Below are 24701 nucleotides of genomic sequence, written 5' to 3'. Positions count from 1 at the left end.
CGGTTCGAATCCCCGCGACGGGGTGAGCTTCCATTGCTCGGTCCCTGCTCCTGGCAACCTAGCAGTTCGAAAGCACGAAGTGCAAGTAGATAAATAGGTACTACTCTGCCGGGAAGGTAAATGGCATTTCCGTGCGCTGCTCTGGTTTGCCAGAAGCAGGTTAGTCATGCTAGCCACATGACCCGGAAGCTGTACGCTGGCTCCCTCGGCCTATAGAACGAGATGAGTGCAGCAACCCCAGAGTTGTCCGCAACTGAACCTAATGGTCAGGGATCCCTTTACCTTTACTGTAACAGAAACCGTCTAAAGATGTTGTTGTTGTTTAGTCGTTTAGTCGTGTCCGACTCTTTGTGACCCCATGGACCAGAGCACGCCAGGCACTCCTGTCTTCCACTGCCTCCCACAGTTTGGTCAAACATGCTGGTAGCTTTGAGAACACTGTCCAACCATCTCCTCCTCTGTCGTCCCCTTCTCCTTGTGCCCTCCATCTTTCCCAACATCAGGGTCTTTTCCAGGGAGCCTTCTCTTCTCATGAGGTGCCCAAAGTACTGGAGCCTCAGCATTCAGGATCTGTCCTTCCAGTGAGCACTCAGGGCTGATTTCCTTAAGAATGGTTAGGTTTGATCTTCTTGCAGTCCATGGGACTCTCAAGAGTCTCCTCCAGCACCATAATTCAAAACCATCAATTCTTCGGCGATCAGCCTTCTTTATGGTCCAGCTCTCACTTCCATACATCACTACTGGGAAAACCATAGCTTGAACTATACGGACCTTTATTGGCAAGGTGACATCTCTTGTGTCAAGATACACAAGTTGAAATCTAACATTTTCTCTGTAGGTTTGCTTCTGGAAGTATGCATTTGGGACTCTAAACCTCTAAAAATAGAATTTAGGCCATTCCCTGGGTGGTTAAAGAAACCTTTCCTCTGTAGAAAAATCCATTTAAATTAGTTACAGTGGTCCGGGGGAACCCCTGTTAGGATTTCGACGCTCCCCATTCTCCCGAGGGACTGCAGGGTTGTGACGATTTCCACTTGGCTCATGCTCAGTAACCATTAATACGCCAGGATGTCTTTCATTCTCTCCCCCCTCCTCATGTTCCAGGGCAGGAGATGACCTTGCCATTGGTGGAGGGCGGTGGGATTGGGGGCTGTTTTCTAGGCCATCCGGCCGAACCATAGCCACCCCTCTGACTCAGAGAGGGTGAAAATGACAACAGGAACCAGAAACAGAATCAATTCCGTGTAGCTTTCGCTGCTTTAGCTGATAATAAACCCCACAAGCCCCTAAAAGCCCCCGAGGCTTAATCTGCTGGTTGATTGCAAACGAGCCACACATCTGTCACACTGCAGCCAGAGCCTGTCTGGTTTCTCAGATGATGCTAGCACTAACACATCTCCGATTTATTTCTCTGCTGTCACACCCCGGCTGTTTATTATCGGCTCTGTTGCCCCATTGCAGCAGTCCTGGGCATCTCCTGCTCATTTTAAGGAAGCCAGCATGCGAGAACTTCCTAGCTGTTTTGTAGGGCGTGTGACTGCTTGGGTTTTTCTGCCTTTCACACCAACTGCCCTCCATTCCTCTCTCCCTGTTCCTGCAGGTGACCAGGCAAGCTCAGTGGCTATTTTCTCAGCGAGGCGATGAGCTTCAAAATATCAAATCCTTCATTCAGCAGCATTAAAAGTCCTTGTGATCCAGATACCAGACCTGACATCAGGATGGGATCCAGCGGTTCACGTACCACTTCCATCTGGCTCAAATTAAACCCTGACCTCACTTACTCTCATCCCAGAAGCAGGCTGCTTCCCCTTCCTTTGGGACTTTCTCTCCTGAAACGATTTGAGGTGGATTAAATATATATATATCGCCATATCAAATTTTAACTTATAGTCATGGCAATTATACAGGCACAAGGCTCCCTATACAGGTAAACCGAGCTGGTCAAAGCTGCATTCCACAGCCTGGATATTATTATTATTATTATTATTATTATTATTATTATTATTATTATAATATAATAACAATACTATAAATACTACTACTACTACTACTAATAATAATAATCTTAATAACCCCCCATGGATTTGTACAAACTGTCTGATATTTGGCATGGGTTAGCTACATGTTAAGCAATACACTCTTGACAAAATTTCCTGTGAGAGTGTCTGGAGGCGGTTGGAGGATGGATGGCAGCTAACAGTTTGAGGTTGAATCCTGACAAGACTGAAGTACTGTTTTGGGGTGACGGGGGCAGGCAGGTATGCGGGACTCCCTGGTCCTGAATGGGGTAACTGTGTCCCTGAAGGACCAGGTGCGCAGCCTGGGAGTCATTTTGGACTCACAGCTGTCCATGGAGGCACTGGTCAATCCTGTGTCCAGGGCGGCTGTTTACCAGCTCCATTTGGTACACAGGCTGAGACCCTACCTGCCTGCGGACTGTCTCCGAGTGGTGCATGCTCTAGTTACCTTCTGCTTGGACTACTGCAATGTGTTCTATGTGGGGCTACCTTTGAAGGTGACTCGGAAACTACAACTATTCCAGAATGCAGCAACTAGACTGGGAGCGGCCGCTGAGACCACATAACACCAGTCCTGAAAGACCTCCATTGGCTCCCAGTATGTTTCCAAGCACAATTCAAAGTGTTGATGCTGATCTTTGAAATCCTGAATGGCCTTGGCCCAGTGTACCTGAAGAGCGTCTCCATCCTCATAATTCAGCCCAGACACCGAGGTCCAGCTCTGAGGGCCTTCTGGTGGTTTCCTCCCTGCGAGAAGTGAGGTTAGAGGGAACCAGGCAGAGGGCCTTCTCAGTGGTGGCGCCCGCCCTGTGGAACGCCCTCCCATCAGATGTCAAGGAAATAAACAACTATCTGACTTTTAGAATACATCTGAAGGCAGCCCTATTCAGGGAAGTTTTTAATGTTTGATGTTTTATCGTGTTCCTAGCATTCTGTTGTAAGCCACTCAGAGTGGCTGGAGAAACCCAGCCACATGGGTTCCAGGCAGATCCAGCAAATGGTTGGGACATCACAGTTTATAATCTTTTGTCCATTTCACCTTGGATTTTGCCAAGATACTTTTGGGATTGTTTTTCTTGCTCCTTTAAATGGGCACAGAAGTTCAAGGAAATGTGATCATGTGGAGAAGTGACATGCAGACACTCTGCTTCAAATCTCCCTCCTCCAACACATGGACAGCGACAATAGGGACACAGCAGAGGGTGTGGGGCCCCCCTGCTCCCTCCTCCAGTTATGGGGTTGTAATAAAGTCAAAGAGAATGCCCGAATTGGGGCAATTTGCATTCTAGGAAATGGCTAACATGATAGTAAGTGTGTTTGCTGTTGTGGATAACATGTGTACTCTTCAATATACAAATGTGTTTTTTTAAATAAAAAAAAACTTTTTATTGGATTTTCTAAACAAGGGCCATAGGAATAACAAATGTTACAAATACAGTGGTACCTTGGGTTAAGAACTTAATTTGTTCTTGAGGTCTGTTCTTAACCTGAAACTGTTCTTAACCTGAAGCACCACTTTAGCTAACGGGACCTCCTGTTGCCGCTGCGCTGCCACCGCTGCACAATTTCTATTCTCATCCTGAAGCAAAGTTCTTAATCCGAGGTAATATTTTTGGGTTAGCTGAGTCTGTAACCTGAAGTGTCTGTAACCTGAAGCGTATGTAACCCAAGGTACCACTGTAAATAGATCAAGCCTTCTCATGTCATTTGTCCACCACAAAAACAGCAAAAATAAATTTGCAGTAATACCTACAGCATATCAATGTTCATTATTGGTGGTTAATGTATAAGTCAGGGCTGGCAAGGTTTACCTCGCCTGGGCCGGTTCACTTCAGCAGAGATCCCTCGGTGGGCTGGATCGTGCGTGTGGCCACAATTTCTGGCGTCTGCGCAGACATGATTTTCGGTGTCTGTGCAGACGCGATTTTTGGTGTCTGAGCATGCACAGACGTGATTTCTGGCACTGCGGAAGCGAGTCCCCATGCCGCGCTGCACTGGTTTAGCGCAGCACATGGGGACTCGCCGACTGCATGGCTCAGTTTGGGCGGTGGCAGCTCATGGGCCGGTTAAACGACCCCTGTGGGCCGCTTGTGGCCCATGGGCCTTAGATTGCTGACCCCTGGTATAAGTTCTTGGTTCATGAATTGGTTTAAATAAAATCTAAATCTAAGGGGAAACAGAATAGAACAGAGTTAACAGATAACTCTCGGCATTGTGTAGCTAAACTCCTAATCAGGAGCCCTTGTGTGTGTGCTTAGATTAAATATGAGTAATACATCATTCCCCCCCCTTATGTTACCAATGAAAGAATGTAAAATGCTTGTCTATCGATGAACATGGGAGTGGGGTTCAAAGTGAAGATAATAATTTATGCTTAAATTTAATTGTAGATCAACCAGATTGAGGCAAATGCTGACGTGGTGAATTGGTCATTTCTTGGAATAGTGGCATATGTTTTGAAATTACGTCACACCGGGGTAAAGCCATATTTCTTTATCTGTCCACGTGTCAACCATAATTTATATGTTAATCTCTCGAGAAGAGCTCAGTTGTACCAATTGTCCATTGCTGTGCCAAAAAAGGTTATTTCCAGTGTCTGGTCATGTTGTGTCTCGCCGCTTGTAATGAATGGCTTATTAATTCGCTATTATGTAAATCCAGATGGCTGTCTTGAAATATATTCAACAAACTTTTTAATTATTTATTAGATTTTCCACCATGATAACACAAACCACAAAGCAGAATGATACACAAAAACAGAAAGAGAGCGAGAGAGAGAAAGGAACAATAAACAGATAACTTAATTCTTCACAAATCCAACCTTTTAAACATCTTGGTTGACTTCCTCAAGTCCCTCCCTTCTGAGTTTACTTGTAGTTAAAAGTAACAGCTTTCCAATATTATTATTAAACTAAAACAATTTCCAATTATGGTCCATCTTATTCACTTTTCTTAACATTCTAAATCCCATTTATTTAATTATAACTTAGTTTAATCCTAGGCCTATTCGTTTCTTTCAAGTAATTTCTAATTTTTTATATTTTATATTTTATATTAGAAATTAAAACAAACTTTTAATTCTCCACCACTGCTTGAGGCAGTAGGGTGGGCGGGGCACCCAAAGGGGGGGGGTGTCTCTGCCGCCTGAGGCAGCGGTCTCACCCTGCCTAATGGCTGGGCCGGCTCTGGTTGTACAGTCCAGCACTGTCTGGACAGCACCACGTTGGCTACTCTGCCCTAAAGGCTTCTGCGGCAGCGTTCAGTCCTGGGCTGATTTAAGAGGCAGGGTACTGCGAGGCATGTCCAAAATGCTTTCTTTACCCCACTACATACCATGGCTGTGGGAGGCCCTGCAGCAGCCCAGCTAGGACTACAACTTCCATTAGCCTTGACATGACCATGGTAGCGGAGGCTGCCAGGAGATGCAGTAGAACAACCTGGGGAGAGAGGACGTACAGATTCTCCAGCGCGGATCGGCAGTGATCTTTAGTTCGATGCCACAGAAGGGCCGGTTGCGAAGCAATCGCTGTGGCTGAGCTGACGCCCCACGCTTTTCTGGCCATTCCTGGCGAAGAAAGACTGCTTCTGTTTGTGTTGGTTAAAAGAATGGATTACACTGGATAATGCAGACATCCTGGACTTAGGTGGTTATGACTTAAAACTCGGCTGGCATGCATCTCTTTCGTATGGGAAGACAAAAAATTATAAGAGTTTTATGAACCATATTCTTAGGAAGAATCTGTACACTTTGGGAGAAATATAAAAATCTGCTGGAAAGGAAAACAATGTTTTCAGCTGTGCACAATTATTTCCCATATATTCAATAAACCTTTTCCAATCTTCTCTAAACGTATTTTCTCTTGTTCTCTTACTCTATATGTTAGGTCCGCAAGCTGCACATATTCCATCAATTTAAGTTGCCATTCTTCTTTAGTTGGGACCTCGCTCGTTTTCCATTTTTGGGGCTAACAAAACACAGGCCGCAGTAGTGGCATGCATATTGACACCTGGCAATTTCCGTCTGAATTATCCCCAACAGAAAGCACTCTGAAAGATCTGTCTTTAAGCTCCGGGTTGCCAGCACAGACAGATTTACAAATTCATATGTGTGTGACAAATTCCAGAGGGGCCACCCTTGTAAGGCTGCAAGAGATTGTAATGGCTCGCGTGGAAGTCACTTCACCACCACCAGATGAAACGGAAAACCGTTCGCCCTGTCTTCTATTTGGCCAAAACAAAGGTGGCCACCTTGCCTCTGACCCTGTGCAGAGCGCTTTCCCCCCTAAGGGGCGGGAACGATCAGCACGGCGGAGAGAGAGAGAGAGAGAGAGAGAGGCCGCCGGCTGGTCCCGGGCGGAGGCGCGCCGGCGCTCGCTCCCCGCGTCGGAGGCGCGCGCAACGGGCTTGCTCCGGCCATCGGCAGGCGGAGGCGGGCAGGGGCGCACGTGCGGCGGCGATGGCCAGGCGCCTGGGCTCGGGAGCGCACTGAAGCAGCCCGCGCCGCGGCTGCAGCATGGGCGGGCGCGCCATGCTCTTCGTCCTCTCCATCGCCGCTCTCCTGCAGCCCAGCCACGGAGGCTGGTTCTGGCGTGAGTGTCCCGGGACTTGGCGCGGCGGTGGCGGCACCTGCATTGCGGCAGAAGAAGGAGCAGCCCGGATCGGGCCGGCAGGGGAGAGGGGGAAAAAGGTCACGGGGCGGGGACAAGGCGGACTGCGCTCCGGGGCGCGCGGCGCAGCGCGCAACGTTTGGGGAGAGGGGCTTGCGGCGGGGCGCGGGGTTTGCGCGCGGGCTGCGGCGTCTTGGGTGCGGGGAGCGGCTCCCTGGGGACCTCGGGAGCGGGCGGGGTTTGCGCCGCGCGCTTGTGGGGGAGAGGCTTCTGCGTCGGGGTCGTTTGGCACAGGACGCCTGGGTCCCCTTCCCCGTCTCTTCCCCCATCCCCGCTGCCCCGCCACCCAGGTCAGAGTGTTTATCCCGCGTTAACAAGGAATCCCGACTTGGGGAGCTGCCGGGCGGGGCTGGGGTTGGAGCTTGGTTGGTATCCTGGCCAGCTGTCGAGAAAGCGGCTTTCCATCCAACGCTTCCCGGCTACTAGGTCTCCCGGAGATCCAGAGCACAGGCGCTCATTTGGCGTAACCTTTGCGCCTGCGGATCGGCGCGTGTGGATGCACATTTAGGTCGCTGAGCAAATTAAGGGGGCTGGTAGCAGTGCCCTTTGCAGTGGCAAAGTTTGTTTTTGTTTTTTGGTAAAGCATTCGAAGTTGTTGCTGCCTTTTCCAAAAGAGGGGCAAGGGATCTGGGGCTCAGAACCAAAGATTTGGGCCTCATCAGCTGCTTCCTGACAGCACCCCATCCCCGCTTCGCTCTTTGGCGAGTGTGTGTCTTGGGCCCACTCAAGACAGAGGCCCGGGGAATGGTCATTTCTTCCATCTGAACACACACATACACAAACATACACACTTTTTCTTAGGCTGCACAGTTTGTTTGTGGGGGTGGCTGAGAGCCTGGAACCTGTTCCATACATTGGTGCTCTGGGAGCGCAGGACAAAGCCAGCCCCCTGCTCCCCCCCCCACCATGCAGGGCCTTGCAAAAATAGGTTACAGGTCTGGGTCCTTTCTTCCGCATCTGCTTTTGGGGGGGGGGCGTGTGTGATGATTCTGCAGACTTCTACACTTATCTATGGCTTCCCTCTTCATTTTTAAACAGGGTTGAGGGGGGAGTTTGGGAGCTCTGCACTAGTGAGTTTGCTGGAAGGTTGCCTGAGGTTGGGGGATGCGATGCCTGTTATTTGTTTTCCTCCCTTGGGCAGGTCAATGGCTTCCTTCACCTGTCCTTGATGTGATGTGCATCTCTTTTCGAACTGGCTCAGGGAACTCGAGTGCGTCCCACTTCCTTACACCCCTGGCCATTTGTTTCTCGAAGCCTTGTTCTGCTGTCTCATAGCTGGCCTGGTGGTGCTGCTGAGGAGAGAGGGCTTCCCCATTTTGCTCTTTAGCAGATAGAGGCAGGCAGGAGCTGAGCCTGCAAGGGCGTGCCAGCCACTCTCTGCAGTGGAAGGGGGGGGGAAATAATAAACCTGCAGGGAGGGAGCCGGTGGATAGCTCTGCTGCTGTTGTTAAACGGTCTTCCAATTTTGCAGCAGTGACAGGCTCAGTGTGCTGCCTGCCTGATCTGCGTGTGCCTTGCCATCTCTGGAAGGAAAACAGGAGCTGCTCACTTTGTCACTTGGTCTTGGCCGCTGGCATCCAAGAAAACTGAACTTTAAAGGCACGCAGTTTAATCCGGCTAGGGTTCTGCCCTAGAACCTGTTTTACACGGGAGGTAGTGATAGTGCAGGGGTAGGCAACCTAAGGCCCATTGGCCGGATGCGGCCCAATCGCCTTATCGATCCGGCCCGCGAATCAGCATTTTTTTAAACATGAGTAGAATGTGTCCTTTTATTTAGAATGCACCTCTGGGTTATTTGTGGGGCCTGCCTGGTGTTTTTTACATGAGTAGAATGTGTGTTTTTTATTTAAAATGCATCTCTGGGTTACTTGTGGGGCATTGCCATTCAAATGGGGGGGATGTGTGCTGCTTTGTGTGACCAGTTACGCAGGGCTTACCTGGCCCCTCCAATGTTTAATTCAAGTTGGCGCCCTGATTATGATGATGATTTCAGTTTATATGTCACTCTCAGCATAAGGAGCATCCAAGCGACTTACAGATTTTTAAGAGCATTAAGCGTAATGTAAAAAAGAAAATATGTTGTTGTTTAGTCATTTAGTCGTGTCCGACTCTTCGTGACCCCCTGGACCGGAGCACGCCAGGCACTCCTGTCTTCCACTGCCCCCACACTTTGGTCAAACTCATGCTGGTAGCTTTGAGAACACTGTCCAACCATCTCGTCCTCTGCCATCCCCTTCTCCTTGTGCCCTCCATCTTTCCCAACATCAGGGTCTTTTCCAGGGAGTCTTCTCTTCTCATGAGGTGGCCAAAGTATTGGAGCCTCAGCTTCAGGATATGTCCTTCCAGTGAGCACTCTGGGCTGATTTCCTTAAGAATGGATCGGTTTGATCTTCTTGCAGTCCATGGGGCTCTCAAGAGTCTCCTCCAGCACCATAATTCAAAAGCATCCATTCTTCAGCGATCAGCCTTCTTTATGGTCCAGCTCTCACTTCCATACGTACATTGCAATAAAACACCGCCCCGAGGTTGCCACACCTTGGACAGGTGCCCCCATCGCAAGACTCCATTCTTCCTATTCTTCCTTCTTCCCTGCAGGGACTTGTGACCATGAACTGGTTGGCCCCCTCTACACCTGGAATCTCGCAGCATCTTCCCGATCCAGCATCTTCCGCGCTGCTACGTTCGCTCGGATTTATGGTGAGTTCATCATGGAGGGACAAACTTCACGCTCTCTCCAGCTCAGTAGCATTAACAGATGCAAGACTAAGCCAGTGGCCCACTGAGTTTTGTTGACTGTCTTCCAGAATTGGCTGTCCCAAGGCGGTTCACAAGCAATACATGGCAGTAGAATGTGTTGCTTGTAGGCGACGATTGCTATACTGGATCCAGCCACCGGAGAAGCACATGCTCTCTAAATGCTGGATTTGTGCTTGTGGTTGTCACACTAAATCAGGGTGGTCCAACCATCGGATGTGGCCCACAAAGCCGGTGGTGCTGTGGGTTAAACCACAGAACCTAGGACTTGCCGATCAGAAGGTCGGCGGTTCGAACCACCACTTTATTTCTCGCTGCCACCACCCAGGCCCTACCTGGTACAATACTGAGTCCAGTCAGGTTTAAATTGGAACATAAACTTCTGTTTATTTATTGCAGTTTAACAAGTGTGTGGTTTCATAAACGATATCGGTCAATTACAATCATGGGGTGCCTATCCAGACCTATAACTTCCGCTACCTGCTCTCACTCACTAAACCACCTCTCTGATATTGACTTGTCTTCCTAGCCCTAAATGTTCCTGACTCAGCCTATTTCGCTACACTAACTCAACCTACCCACAGACTCAATCCCAATTCACTCCCACTCCAACCAACCACCCAACTCCCAACGAACTCCCCTTTTGCCCCTCCCAGAGCTGGTTTTATAGTCCCTCTGACTCCACCCCCTGGGTTCTGATAGGGTAACTTGTTTAACTGTTTCACCTCCAGCACTCTCATATGTTAACGTCACAGTCCCTTCCGACTCTACAATTCTAGGATTTCACAAAAGCAACCGTTTCCCGTATCTTGTCCTCCCCACCCTCTTTCAGGTGCCGGAGGCTGGTCTCCTGACCCACAAGACAAGCAACCGTGGCTGCAGATTGACCTGACCAAGAAATGCCGTATCAACGCCATCGCCACTCAGGGGACCTTCAATACCTACAACTGGGTGACTCGCTACATTGTGCTCTATGGGGACCACCCCAGCAACTGGAAGCCTTACTTTCAACAAGGGAGCAATTGGGTGAGAGAAGAGTTTCTGGCCCTACCTTCCAACAGGGAGGGGGCAGCATTGTGACATCAGGTGATCGGCGGGTGGGCACCTGCCTGCCAAAACTTGGCCTGTAAGGGGTTTGGGGAGATAATAGTTCCCCACCTCTATACTGAAGGGTCATTAGGTAATTCAGTCTGAAAAGTCCCTCTCATTTATTCTGCTTCTTGGCTCCAGAACTGCTGTGTTTTCCTACTTGGGCACCACAGGTGGTGAAAACCAGCCTTTTCAACTTCCTGTTGTGAATTTGCAGGGGATCTACGCAGTTTTCTTCATGATTTGTGGCTACTGAAAACAACAATCCTTTGCTATGTAGAGATTCCCAGACTTATCCTCTAGAATCGCCTGTTGTAGATTCTGTGCCCATATCTTTATATGGTGCAAAAAAGGAACACACTTGTTTTGCTCAGCCACAAGTTCCCACCACCCCTAATATATGTGTTGGTTCGAAATACATATATAGAAAGGAGAATTCCCTGGATGCCAAGATCCAGATCTGGGGCCAGTACTCTTTGGTGAGAAAACCCCAGCAGAGATTTAAAGTCATAAAGTAAAGCATGGAAATACAAACTTTAAAATGTGCCCCTCCAAATTCCTTCTAAAGTTTCTCACTTCCACTAGCATACAAAAAGACCACACGTTTGACAAGTTAAAAAGTGGTTTAATTATCAACTCTCCAAAGGTCAGATTCATGTGCTTAAGAAAGTTGTACAGGTGTTATAGCTTGGCTTAGCTACAAAGTGGTGAAAGTTCCTAAATTATTGGAGTAGGAAGTCAACGGTGGCTTGTGAGAGCCATGTGGTTGAGTTGGAGCAACCAGCTCAAACCTCTTGATGCAGAGAGCTTTTCAGGTAGACTAAGGTTGAACAAAGCACTGATTACATAGTCCTTCCCAAGGTAAGGGGAAGTGGACATAGCTATGCCTGGCAGGACAGCTTACTCTATGGTATTAACCCCTTCATGCATTAATTAGACTTAAGCATGTTGGTTATATGAGGTTGGTTATCCCACAATATGGCTGTGCTGACTGGGCCCGATGGGGATTGCAGTCCACAACATCTGGAGGCTGCCATATTGGCTATCCCTTCTTTAACATCAGCCTTGAAGGTCCTCCTTGTATACCTGTCAGTGCATCAGTTTGGCTGGAGTGGGCATGGCCTTTTCACCAGTAGCCCCACCCGCCAAAATGAAATTGCCTCCCAGGTGAGATGTGGGTGGCTCTTTCTTTGCAGGCCCTTAAGCAGACATTCAAGACTTGTCAATTACAGATGCCTTTCTATTAAAAAAAGAATTGTTGTGCCCCTATACATGGCTTGAGGGAGTCTTTTGCTATTATGGCTTGTTTTTATGTCCTGAAAGACCTATGTACATTGGCCCCCGGTATGTTTCCGGGCACAATTCAAAGTGTTGGTGCTGACCTTTAAAGCCGTAAACGGCCTCGGTCCAGTATACCTGAAGGAACGTCTCCACCCCCATTGTTCAGCCCGGACACTGAGGTCCAGCTCTGAGGGCCTTCTGCTGGTTCCCTCACGGCGAGAAGTAAAGTTACAGGAAACTAGGAAGAGGGCCTTCTTAGTAGTGGCACCCACCCTGTGGAACACCCTCCCACCAGATGTCAAAGAAATAAACAACTATCTGACTTTAAGAAGACATATGAAGGCAGCCCTGTTTAGGGACGCTTTTAATGTTTAATAGACTATCGTATTTTAATATTTTGTTGGAGCTGCCCAGAGTGGCTGGGGAAACCCAGCCAGACGGGCGGAGTATAAATAATAAATTATTATTCTTGTTATATTATGATGATGATGTAGTAGGACGACTTGGTAAGTTGGCTTGCTCTTACTTGTTTGCGTTGTACTGCATCTTAATACTGTACGGAAAAACAGCCTTTGCCGTTACCGTGAAAAGTGGCTCATAAATATCGAAAATAAATATGTCTTTTCCCAACTGACTGTGTGCCTTCAAGGTCTCGGGCAGAGGCTGTTTCCAAGTTCCTTTCCATGGCAAATGGCAAAGAACGAACCCGGGACTTCCTACATGGGGAGAAAAAAATGCCCTTGCCTGGAGATTTTGTACTCTATTGCCTTAATTTCTCATCCCTCCCTTTGGCTCTTAGTTCTGAAATCCACAAAGTGTTTGTGCGCCTAGGAAGACAGCCCTCCCATGGCTGATCGTGCTGCTGCCCTTGAGAATAATTTCTCTTCCCATCACCACTTTGTTTTCCCTTGTGCAGACATTTTTTGGCAATGTGAACGCAAGTGGCGTGGCCCTTCACAACCTTCATCACCCCATCCTGGCTCGGTACCTCCGCATCATCCCGGTGGCCTGGAATCCACATGGTTCCATCGGCTTACGCGTGGGCCTTTACGGCTGCTACTACCGTAAGTGATTCAAGCTGGGAATGTCGACTTCTCTTTCATTTCTTTCATTTCATTTTTATTTCCCCACCCTGAGATTTATGTACAGTGCCTCTCTCTTGTGATAAAAACCCCAAAGCGGTTTACAGAAAGGATAAAGCAGCAGCATTATCAGTAAAAAAATAGTTGAACAAACCCTATTTGCAATATTCAAAAATAGAGTGGTACCTCAGGCTACAGATGCTTCAGGTTACAGACTCCGCTAACCCAGAAATAGTACCTTGGGTTAAGAACTTTACCTCAGGATGAGAACAGAAATTTTGCGGTGGCAGCGGGAGGCCCCATTAGCTAAAGTGGTGCTTCAGGTTAAGAACAGTTTCAGGTTAAGAACGGACCTCCAGAACGAATTAAGTTCTTAACCCGAGGTTCCACTGTATCAACAATAAGCCAAAAAACAAATTAAAACACATGCTAACATTCCACGGCATTCTAAAAACAACTGCTTCACAGAAATGTGAAATACTTGGATGCTATTTATACCTTCCAAGTAAAAGAAGATTTGTGGGAGACACCCTGAAAATATCTGAAGTGCGTTATCTTTATAGTCAGATTATTTTACTTTGCCCTCTGAAATTCCTGCATTAGGGCAATACATTTGTTAATACATTTTGAACATGCCCAGTGTTTTTATTTGCCTTGATCGATATGTTTTCCTAATAGGCAGTGCTTTTCATTGAAAAAAATGAATGAGGTGCTGGTATTCATATCTTAATCCAAGTGTTGTGGGTGCCAGCACAAAATAGTTACCAAGAGCAGCGAAAACAGAGAGCGGTGACAGTATTGTGTACCAGTGAGTACTGTCACAAAAAACAGTGTTTGAGATTACAGACCAACATGACTCCCTTTTACTTTTTTTATGTTAACAAAAAAATCCATAATCCTAGCACATACTCAAAATAAAAACTTGTATTTGTGGAGAAGCAGTTTGGAAATTGATTGCCCTCACCGTCTTTGGTTAAAAGAGGAAAATATGGTGCATGTGTTGGTTTTTTCTTAGCAAACTGGGAGGGGAGGAGGAAGAGGGTGTTTTTCCATATATCTTTGAGGTGTAACATATTTAGGGCTGAGGAGAGAGATCTAGATAAGATGGGGATAAAATGGGGGAGCGGAAGGTATTCAGGAAATTATTGCAACCTGAGATGAAAATACAGCTTAGTAACTGAGGCGCTGACTCTTAGTATTGATCAGGAGCCACATGCAAGCCAATTTTGTACCAGCCAGGGTCCTGTTGGTCTAATTTGGGATTGCATTGGCAGTGGGACTGGCTACTATTGTACTGTCATACTTAGAAAGGGGGGGTGCGGGTGCTGCTGTGGGTTAAACCACAGAGCCTAGGACCTGCCAATCAGAAGGTTGGCGGTTCGAATCCCCGCAACGGTGTGAGCTCCCGTTGCTCGGTCCCTGCTCCTGCCAACCTAGCAGTTCGAAAGCACGTCAAAGTGCAAGTAGATAAATAGGTACCGCTCCAGCGGGAAGGTAAACGGCGTTTCCGTGCGCTGCTCTGGTTCGCCAGAAGTGGCTTAGTCATGCCGGCCACATGACCCGGAAGCTGTACGCCAGCTCCCTCAGCCAGTAAAGCGAGATGAGCGCCACAACCCCAGAGTCGGCCACGACTGGACCTTATGGTCAGGGGTCCCTTTACCTTTACTTAGAAAGGAGACTTGACTGGAAGCAGCTGTGCAACTGCTTTGCTCCTCTTCCCCGCAGAGTCTGACGTCTTATATTTCGATGGCGACGATGCCATCGCCTACAAGTTCCGCACCAGAACGGTCCGTACCGTCCAAGACATGCTTGGGTTCAACTTCAAGACGATGGAACGCGAGGGGATCTTAATGTACGCGGCGGGGGCCCAGGGCGACTACATCAGCCTGGAACTGCAGCAGGCCCAACTGGTCTTCAGCATAAGCCTTGGTGAGCTTGGAGGGGGGGAAAGCATGCAAGTTCCAACTCAGAGATAGGCAACGTGGTGCCCTCTAGCTGTTGTTGGGCTCCAAGTCCCATCATCCCTGACCGTTGACCACACTGGTGGGAGTTGGTGACAAGCTGCGAAGGCTTGATTGGGTACCTGGGTGGAGATCTGCAGTTGTGACATAACTCGTTTGTGAATATCCTTGATTGACGTGAGAGTAAACAACCGATAACAACAACAACAACAATTATATTTTTTATACCCTGCCCATCTGGTTGGGTTGCTTCCAACACATATAAAAACATAATATAACATCAATATAACATCAAATATTTAAAACTTCCCCATACAGGGCTGTCTTCAGATGTCTTCTAAAAGTTGTGCAGTTCTTTAACTCCTTGACATCTAATGGGTGGGCATTCCAGTATACCTGAAGGAGTGTTTTCACGCCCATCGTTCAGCCTGGACACGGAGGTCCAGCTCCGAGGGCCTTCTGGCGGTTCCCTTATTGCGAGAAGCCAAGTTACAGGGAACCAGGCAGAGGGCCTTCTTGGTAGTGGCGCCCATCCTGTAGAACGGCCTCCCATCAGATGTCAAGGAAATAAACAATTATCTGACCTTTAGAAGACATCTGAAGGCAGCCCTGTTTAGGGAATATTCTTTTGGGAGCCGCCCAGAGTGGCTGGGATATAAATAAATTATTATTAGTAGTAGTAGTATTAATATTAGTATTAGTATTCCACAGGGTGGGAATAAATTATTGTTGTTGTTGTTGTTAAAACAGAAGCACAATGAAGGCATAGCACTAATCAAGGCAGTCAAACTCATAGCAATGCATGTAGATATTTCAGGGTGCTGAAATTTAAGATTTCGTTTAGCAGACCTCTCCTGTGAAGATTTCTGGCAGAGGTGGTGCAGTTTGCAACGTCTGCATGCAAGACTTTGGCAGCTGAGCCCGCTAAGCAGCTCAGGCTAAGCAGAGATGATCTTGAGCTCAAATGACATAAAGTTGATAGACTTTCATCTTTAAATGTGAGCACCGCATTTGCATGTGCAATGGGTGTATTTGTGAGAAAGATTTAAAGGGCATGCAAATGGGTGGGTGGGGGCACGCCAAACCTTTCTGCTGCCCTTCATCCCCATACTTCCATCTCCCCAGGTACTTTTATCTCAGCTAAACTCTTGATAACGAAAGTGAGCTTAGCTGGGAGAAAGCGTCTGCGGAGGATAAAGCTGGCTGGAGTAAGGGCCCCACACTTCTTTGACCCTTCGAAATTTGCAACCCATGTCTGCCACACCTGTGAATAGACACAAGATAATATCAGTGCTAAAGTGGTAAAGGGATGCAGGTGGCGCTGTGGGTTAAAGCACAGAGCCTAGGACTTGCCAATCAGAAGGTCGGCGGTTCGAATCCCCACAACGGGGTGAGCTCCCGTTGCTCGGTCCCTGCTCCTGCCAACTTAGCAGTTTGAAAGCACGTCAAAGTGCAAGTAGATAAATAGGTACCACTATGTGGGAAGGTAAACGGCGTTTCCGTGCGCTGCTCTGGTTCGCCAGAAGCGGCTTAGTCATGCTGGCCACATGACCCGGAAGCTGTATGCCAGCTCCCTCAGCCAATAAAGCGAGGTGAACGCCGCAACCCCAGAGTCAGCCATGCCTGGACCTAATGGTCAGGGGTCCCTTTACCCTTTACCTAATATCAGTGGTACCTCGGTTTTCTGAGCGTCTCGGAAGCCAAAGATTTTGGTTTTCGAATGCCAGAAACTTGGAAATAAATGTTTCCATTTTCGAACGTGCCTCAGAAGTCGAGCGACTCCTGCTGTGTTATTTTTCCAAATTTCTCTATTGAAAACTGCCCTTTGCGCCTCAGTTGCTGAACTTTTCGGAAGTCAAATGGTGTTCCGGAACGGATTATGTTCGACAACTGAGGTACCTCTTTTTCTGTAAACAAACAATAAACGTCCCCCAAAATGGCAAAAGTAGTTTTTCCCCCAAATAGGTCTTATCTTAAACAATAGCAAACGCAGTGAATAAAGAGCTCCCTTGTAATAGGTCAGCGGTTCAGTGCTCATTTCTTCTCTTTCCAAAATAGATTTTATCTCGAACAATGGCAAACGTGGTAATAAATGGTCCACTTGTAATATATCAGTGGTTCAGTGCTCGGACGTTGTTCCGGTAACCTGGCGTTTCGTCGCTAAAGAGCTTAGTCATCGAGCTTTGTATTAAATAGTCTACAAGAGAAGACCTAATTCAACCTAGAGGCCACTAGAGCATAGACAACAGAAGTTAGGCTATCCCTATCCAGATAGAGGCACAGCTGAGCCACCAGCCAAAGCTGATGGAAGGCACTCCACATCACTGAGGCTGCCTGAGCCTCAAGCAACAGCAAAGGATCCAGGAGGACCCCCAAGCTATCTTATCTGCTCCTTCAGAGGGAGTGTGGGGAACCACCCACTAACAGACTTAGCTGGATTGAACTTCAGTTTATCGGCTTTCATCCAGGCCGTTACCAAGGCAAGACTGCAGTCCATCACACATCCACCGCCACACCTGCAGTTATTAAATTAATAGAATACTGTAGTATATTGTTATATTAATGGTCTATTATTGTATTAACTTTTCCTTAGTTCACTGACTGATTTGATTTTGTATCCTGCTCTTCCTCCCCCAAAAGCCCAGGGTGGCAAACAAATAATGCTGTTTAAAAAGGAAACAAAAAAAAACATGACAATTAATGATAATGTAAATAATAATAAAAAATCAGTTTAAAATGCCCTAAAAGCTGTTGGATCAGTTTAAAAAGTCCTTCGATTCAGAGATCTGCAGGTTTTCTGGAACAGTGTTCTTCAGCCACCCAAATTCCTGAGTTGCAGCTTCAGAATTGACCTTTTGCTCAGTTTTCTGGGAATTTTCTTCCAGCACATAAAAACAGCATTCTTTGCCTGTTTTCTTCCCATGGCTCACCAAATAACCAAGGCCAAAAGTTGGATTTTAGAGGGCCACTGAAAGAACTCAAATGACTTGGCTCTGTTCTTCTGCGGACAATATCTCCCGCATCCTGTTTACATGCTGTTTCTGCTCTCCAGGCAACAGCTCACTAAACATGAGCGGAGGGGAGACGATTATGAAACTGGGAAGCCTCTTGGATGACCAACACTGGCACCAAGTTCGCATCGACCGCTACAGGCGATTTGTCAATTTCAGCTTGGACGGGGAGGTCTTGCAGTACCGCCTTAACGGAGAGTTTGATCAGCTTGACCTGGACAAAGAGGTGATTGGGATGGCATGGTGGGCAACTACTCACAGCTCTGCCAGGGGTTTACACTTGCAATGCCCTGATTGGAGATTTTAAATTGAAGCCCCAAATTGAACCCTGCTTTTCTCCCTTTCTCCGTGGCAGTGGTACCTTTCAGTATTTCCCAGCCTTACATATTTGATCCTCTCTGGGTTTCCTTGACTTCTGCAGATCTTCTTTGGGGGAATAATGAACTATGAGAAGCAGCGCCTTGTCTATCGGCCAAACTTCCGTGGCTGCATGGAAAACATTGCCTACAATTTGGTCTATATCAGCAACTTGGCAAGACGCCGTAAACCGTCTATTAGGATTGAGGTGAGGATGAACGTGTTACTGTGGTCTGCAAAAATAGAGAGAGAGAACTTTGTTTAGTTGCTCCTGACTCTGTTGTAGATGTTTGCTAAGACTGCAGAAGCAGCTTTGTTGTTGTTTAGTCGTTCAGTCATGTCCGACTCTTCGTGACCCCATGGACCAGAGCAAGCTAGGCACTCCTGTCTTCCACTGCCTCCCGCAGTTTGGTCAAACTCATGCTGGTAGCTTCGAGAACACTGTCCAACCATCTCATCCTCTGTCGTCCCCTTCTCCTTGTGCCCTCCATCTTTCCCAACATCAGGGTCTTTTCCAGGGAGTCTTCTCTTCTCATGAGGTGGCCAAAGTATTGGAGCCTCAGCTTCAGGATCTGTCCTTCCCGTGAGCACTCAGGGCTGATTTCCTTCAGAATGGAGAGGTTTGATCTTCTTGCAGTCCGTGGGACTCTCAAGAGTCTCCTCCAGCACCATAATAGTCCAAATGTAGGGCTCTTCGGCTTACACTTATTCTATTATGAGGCTTGCATTGACCATGCATCCCTCTGCACTTCTGTTGTTTTCTCTCTCTAGTAAATTCAGAAGCAAGTAGACTTTTATAGAGATGCCTGCATATTCAGTCCCCAGATATATTTTCCTCTGGGTCTGCTGCCCATCAGCTGTTCAGGGGGGAGCAACTGAGAGAGAAAAGGACAATGTTGTATAAAGTGTATGGCTGCAGCTCATTTTTCTGTAAGAAGAGCTGCTTCAGGAAGATAAAAATAGCAGGGATAATGCCTGAACAGAAAGGTGGACCCTTATTCCTTGCTGAATGTTGCATGTATTTTGCGATTGCACATTTGCAATTTTGGGTGATGCCGTTGCATATTAAAGTTTGAGGTTCTGAACAGCTGAGAAGTAGGGCTTGCAGTTGACCTTATTGACATTTTCCCAGCCTGTATTTTGTTAGCCCCAAAATGGAAAATAAGGCAGGTCCCAACCAAAGAAGATTGGCAACTTAAATTGACAAAATATGCACAACTTGTAGACTTAACATATATAATATGAGAACAAGAAGAACATACATTTAAAGAAGATTAGAAAACATTTCTTGAATATATGGAAAATAATTGTGCACAGCTGAAAACGCTGGCAGCATTAAGATAAATTCAACAGTGTAACAGTTTTGGTGGATGCAATGATGGCAAACCGGTTGGTATAGTTTTTGTAAAATAATCAGGGATATAAGATATGTAAAATGAACCACGGAAAGAGAAGAAGGGAAGTCATGGATACCTTAGGTATGTAAAATGTTTATCTGAAATTGTAAAACATATAATTTAGCGTATTTTTCGCTCTCTAGGATGCACTTTTCCCCTCCCAAAATTAAGGGGAAATGTGTGTGCATCCTATGGAGCGAATGCAGGCTCCTTGGCTTCAGCGATAGCAACGTGAAGCCTCCGAAGCACAGAGGGAGCGCTCCCTCCGCGCTCCGGAGGCTTCAGGGATAGCCGCCTGAAGCCTTCGGAGCGCAGCGCGAGTTCCCGCTGCGCTCCGGAGGCTTCAGGTTCCTTTCGCTGAAGCCAGGCTTCAGCAGACTCTCCTGGCTTCAGCAGAGAGGGAGAGCTGCGCAGCACCCCTTCAGCGAAGCAGGAGGAGAAATGGAAGGGGCTCCGTATCTCCAGCCGCTTCGCTGAAGGGGCGCTGAGCAAAGAGGGGGAGATATTTTTTTCTTGTTCTCCCCCTCTAAAACAAGATGCGTCCTATGGTCTGGTGCATCCTATAGAGCGAAAAATACGGTAATAAAAATCCTATTAAAAAAAGGAAAGAAATTTGAAGGAGTAAATGGAATGAGAACACCGAGTGGAGTTACGCCTCTGTTTCCACCTACTTCTGAGGCTACTTCAGGCCCTGCCCTGTTCTTAGCACCAAAAACATGATAACATTAATTTTATTCCATAAGAAGCCAGAGATTTGAAGCCTGCAGAGTTGTGTGCCTGTTAATAAGTCCATCTGCTGCGCAGTGCAATCACAGGAGCATATGGCCCTGCTGTGATGGAACAGCAACCAAGCCACCTCCTTAGCTGTCTCCTCCTTTGTTTCAGGGCCACTTGGGCGACTACTGTCGAGACAACCTCTTGTTCCCCTTCACCTTTGCCGGGGTCAACAACTTCTTGCAGGTGCCCGGGTACCCGCGGCGCAATCAGCTAGCAGTCAGCTTCAGCTTCCGCACCTGGGATGTTGTGGGGCTGCTCATGTACACGTCCTTTGCAGACGACCTGGGCTGGCTCGAGATGGTGCTGAGCGACGGGCAGATCAACGTGACCATCGCTCAGCCGAAAACCAAAACGAAGACCAAGAAGCTGGAGTTTGCGGCAGGTATGGGGAGGGGACGGAGGAGGGACGGTTTTCTTCTACAGTGGTGCCTTGGTTCTTGAACGGCTTAGTAGTTGAACAACTTGGAACCCGAACACTGCAAACCCAGTGAGATCTGTCTGTTTTTGCTATTTATTTTGCATTTTTGTTTTTGCGGCTTTCTTTTGTTTTCTTGACTGTGTGGAACCCAGTTCAGCTACTTATGGATTGATTGTGTGACTACAGTACATTGTTTATTGCTTTCATTTTAAGAATCGGTGGTCTCCTTAGATAGTAAAATTCATGTTAAATTGCTGTTTTAGGGGTTGTTTTTAAAAGACTGGAACGGATTAGTCCCTTTTGCATTACTTGCTATGGGAAAGTGCACCTTGGTTTTGGAACGGAATTCCGGAATGGATTAAGTTTAAGAACCAAGGTACCACTGTAATTGTTTTGAGGTGAAACTTTAAAATGCCTGCCTTGGAGGCAAAACAGAGGAATGCAACCTGGCATGCCATTTGGGTTTGTTTTTCTTTTAAAAATTATGCATTCTGTTGCATCGGAATCACTCAAGGTAGCAGATATTTCATTGAGGGCTTTGGTGGCCCTAGATGTGGGGACCCGTGGCTCTAACATGAGGAGTCTGAGGAATCTTATTCCCTTGTGTCCCTCCACCCACAGGATATCGCCTGAATGATGGCTTCTGGCATTCGGTGGCCTTGATGGTGCGCGAAACCATGGCCGTCATCACCATCGATGACCAGAATGACGCCAGCTTCCGCGTTGACAGAGACATTCAGCTGCGCACAGGGAACCAGTACTTCTTTGGAGGTGGGTTCTGGGTTGGTTAAAGGGGGAACTGGTCATTTTTTTCCCAAGAGGGTGGGCTGATGGTTGGTTAAGTAATAGGCAGCCGTCAGGCTTTGTGGAATCCTATCCCTCCCACGATGGCAGCCAAGAAGCTGATACGCAATAAAAGTTCTTACCAAGTAGTTTATTCAATAGTCACAGAGAGAGACAAAAAATGCGGTCTCCCCTAGATAATGGCATTGCTCCAAGTAAAGTCCCACCCGCTACGTCTCTCCTATTCTATGTCACCCCTGCGCTGGCTAATCTGAGCTTTCTGCCTCTGAGCCTTTTTGTTCTTCTACCCTCAATGCTCGTCTGGTCCTGGGAGAGGGGAGTCAGGAATGCTTTCCAAAGACACTGAGTCTGTCAGCTGTCTCTCCCCTGGTGCTGCTTCTTCTACCTGCTGCTCCCCCAATATTTCCCATCTTCTCCCCTCTGCAGCCTCTGAACTGTGACCTTCTGCAAACCACTGTTCTAAATCTATAATGTCCTCTTGTTCTCGGGGAGGTTCAGGAGAAGGGGGGCAGCCCCCACCATTCCTCCTCAGTCCAGCCCCTGACAGCAGCAAACTCTATGGGTCCACGGGAGCTGCCTGCTGATGTACTGCTTTTGAGAACAACTATTAAGGGAGGCACCTGAGAAGAGATGGGGAGGCAGCCAGGCACATGTATTGTAAGCTACCCTGAGTTAACTTGGGAAAAGAGTGAACCATACATTTAATAAATAATAAAAATGAAAAGAGGAACAAACGGCTCAGTCGTTTTAAGCCATTTTAATCTAGGTGCAAATTGAAGTTTGAAGGTGTTGGAATGAGGCCTAGCTAAATCTCACAGTCACGGAAAGGAGGAGCGTAGACTAAGGAGGACTGTTCTAGAAATGGGGGCTAATCATCAGTGCCATCAACTCCAAAGTAAAAAGAAGAGGACAGAAGAACCCCAAAAGCAAAATGCATTGCAAACTAAATGTACAATAGTAAAGGTAAAGGGACCCCTGACCATTAGGTCCAGGCGCAGACGACTCTGGGGTTGCGGCACTCATCTCACTTTGTTGGCTGAGGGAGCCGGCGTACAGCTTCCGGGTCATGTGGCCAGCATGACTAAGCCGCTTCTGGCGAACCAGAGCAGCGCACGGAAATGGCGTTTACCTTCCCGCCGGAGTGGTACCTATTTATCTACTTGCACTTTGACGTGCTTTCGAACTGCTAGGTGGGCAGGAGCAGGGACCGAGCAACGGGAGCTCACCCCGTCGCGGGGATTCGAACCGCCGACCTTCTGATCAGCAAGCCTTAGGCTCTGTGGTTTAACCCACAGCGCCACCCACATCCCACATATAATACACAGGGCATCACGTTATTTCCTCATCCAATCACTTTTTTTGTTTCTGTTTCATGAAATGTAACGGAGGAATTTCCCCCTTCTTTTTGGTTGATGGTCTTTCCTAGGCTGCCCCAAGCCAGCCTCTCGTACCGGCTGTGCCTCCAACCAAACGGCCTTCCATGGGTGCATGCAGATGGTCAGCGTGGACCGGCAGCCCATCGAGTTAGATATGGTCCGTCTGCACCGGCTCGGCAAGTACTTTGAGGTGTACTTCAACGTGTGTGGCATCACAGACAGGTACGCTTGCCGGAGTGGCAGTTCTGGCCTGAGCAGAAGATGGTGGCTTCGGCTGGCAAGACCAGGGGATGAGGTCTAGCTGGTTCTCCCTGCTGTGTGTTTGGGCCAAGCCTATAGAAATAGCATGGTAGGAACCCAGGGGATGCTCTGAGAGTGTGCGGGGTCTGGGTCCAGGTCAGTGCTTGCATGGGAGATGCCCAGAAAGCTCACTCACACATCATTTAATTTTTAATTCTTTTAATTTTATTGAAGGTTTTCAACTATATTCTTGTAGTGTAGTGTAGTGTAGTGTAGTGTAGTGTATTATTTATATATACCCCGCCCATCTGGCTGGGTTTCCCCAGCCACTTTGGTCGGCTTCCAACAAAAGATTAAAAACACATTGAAACATCAGACATTAAAAACTTCCCTAAACATAGACCATTAAATTTAATAGGCCATTAAATTAAAACTAAACTAAAAAGAATAATTAAAAAACAAGCAGAAGAAACTAGAGAAAAAGAAAGATACATGAATAGTAACCCTTATATGCTCCTCATAAAATTATAAATATATCTATGTAGGCCTCAGAGAGTTGAATCTTCCTGCCTCCCACCTGGGAGAACTTCTCCTTCTTGAGTCTCCCACTCTGAAGAAAAACCACTCTGGCCTGCCTCTCATAATAGGCTTCTTCCTCTTCTCTCTTGTCAGCTCCCTCACTATGTTTTCTTGAAGGCAGGCAAGATGCGGACCTCCTTGTCCAGATGGAGGAGAAATGTTTTTGCATCCTTCAATCTGGTCTCGGCAAGCTTTTGGGGACGCATGGGGAAAATGGTTCATGCTGGACTCAGAAGGTGCATTTTGTCTGCTATGCCTACTCCTGTTCCTCAGGAAAGGGCTTGGAAATAACCTAGCAGATGTCATAGCACCAGTTTATAGAGATCGGAGCTTTTGCTCTCAAAAAAACACAGTTATTTTTTGATCGCCTCCATCTCAAAGAACCTTCGAGGGTGGGGAAAGGACCATCTAAAATTTTCATGAAAGTAGAGGAAAAGGTTAAGGAACTTGGGGGAAACACACAGATTCTTAATAAAAAAATGGAGAGGATATATTGATTTAATAGTATCCTTCCTAACTCACGCTTGTGAGTCAGCAGCAGATTGCATTCTCCACTATATATACCAGGAAAGCTAGTTGGTAGTTTCGTTTGAATCTCTTTACTTAAGCAATCCAATGTGGCTTTATTCAGCTTGGGTTTGGTTCCTGGTAAGTCCCCTTTTATCCCTCCCAAAAAAGAATAAAGACACAACAGTTTCCTTTTAAAAGTAATATGAAGTTTACTCACATTCAGTTCACGGTTGGATCCCTGAAGGTAGGCTTTAGCTTAGAGTTACAGTAGAGGGTTTGACTTCATCCCATATGGGAATGAGCCCATGTGCTGGTGCCTGAGAGCCAGCAGACAGCAAAATACTTCAGTATCAAGAGGAAGAAGAAGGGAGGTGTCTGCG

The 24701-nt window shown here is 47.3% G+C and overlaps 1 protein-coding gene across 1 annotated transcript in view; it reads left to right on the top strand.

The window, feature by feature from the left end:
- The first annotated feature begins 6454 nt into the window (after positions 1-6454).
- Positions 6455-24701, top strand: part of CNTNAP1 (contactin associated protein 1) — a 40719-nt gene continuing 22472 nt past the window's right edge. Inside the window, exons 1-10 of the mRNA XM_081883811.1 lie at positions 6455-6607; positions 9281-9382; positions 10272-10465; positions 12726-12873; positions 14617-14820; positions 17905-18089; positions 18285-18428; positions 20503-20776; positions 21434-21583; positions 23043-23214. Of these exons, the coding sequence (XP_081739937.1) occupies positions 6532-6607; positions 9281-9382; positions 10272-10465; positions 12726-12873; positions 14617-14820; positions 17905-18089; positions 18285-18428; positions 20503-20776; positions 21434-21583; positions 23043-23214 (1649 nt within the window). The 5' untranslated portion in view covers positions 6455-6531. The remainder of the gene's footprint in view (positions 6608-9280; positions 9383-10271; positions 10466-12725; positions 12874-14616; positions 14821-17904; positions 18090-18284; positions 18429-20502; positions 20777-21433; positions 21584-23042; positions 23215-24701) is intronic.

This window comes from Podarcis melisellensis (assembly GCF_964234715.1).
Source record: "Podarcis melisellensis genome assembly, chromosome: 13".
Lineage (NCBI taxonomy): Eukaryota > Metazoa > Chordata > Lepidosauria > Squamata > Lacertidae > Podarcis > Podarcis melisellensis.
Note: the sequence above shows the minus strand (reverse complement) of the source record. Positions and strands in the feature narration are given on the sequence as shown.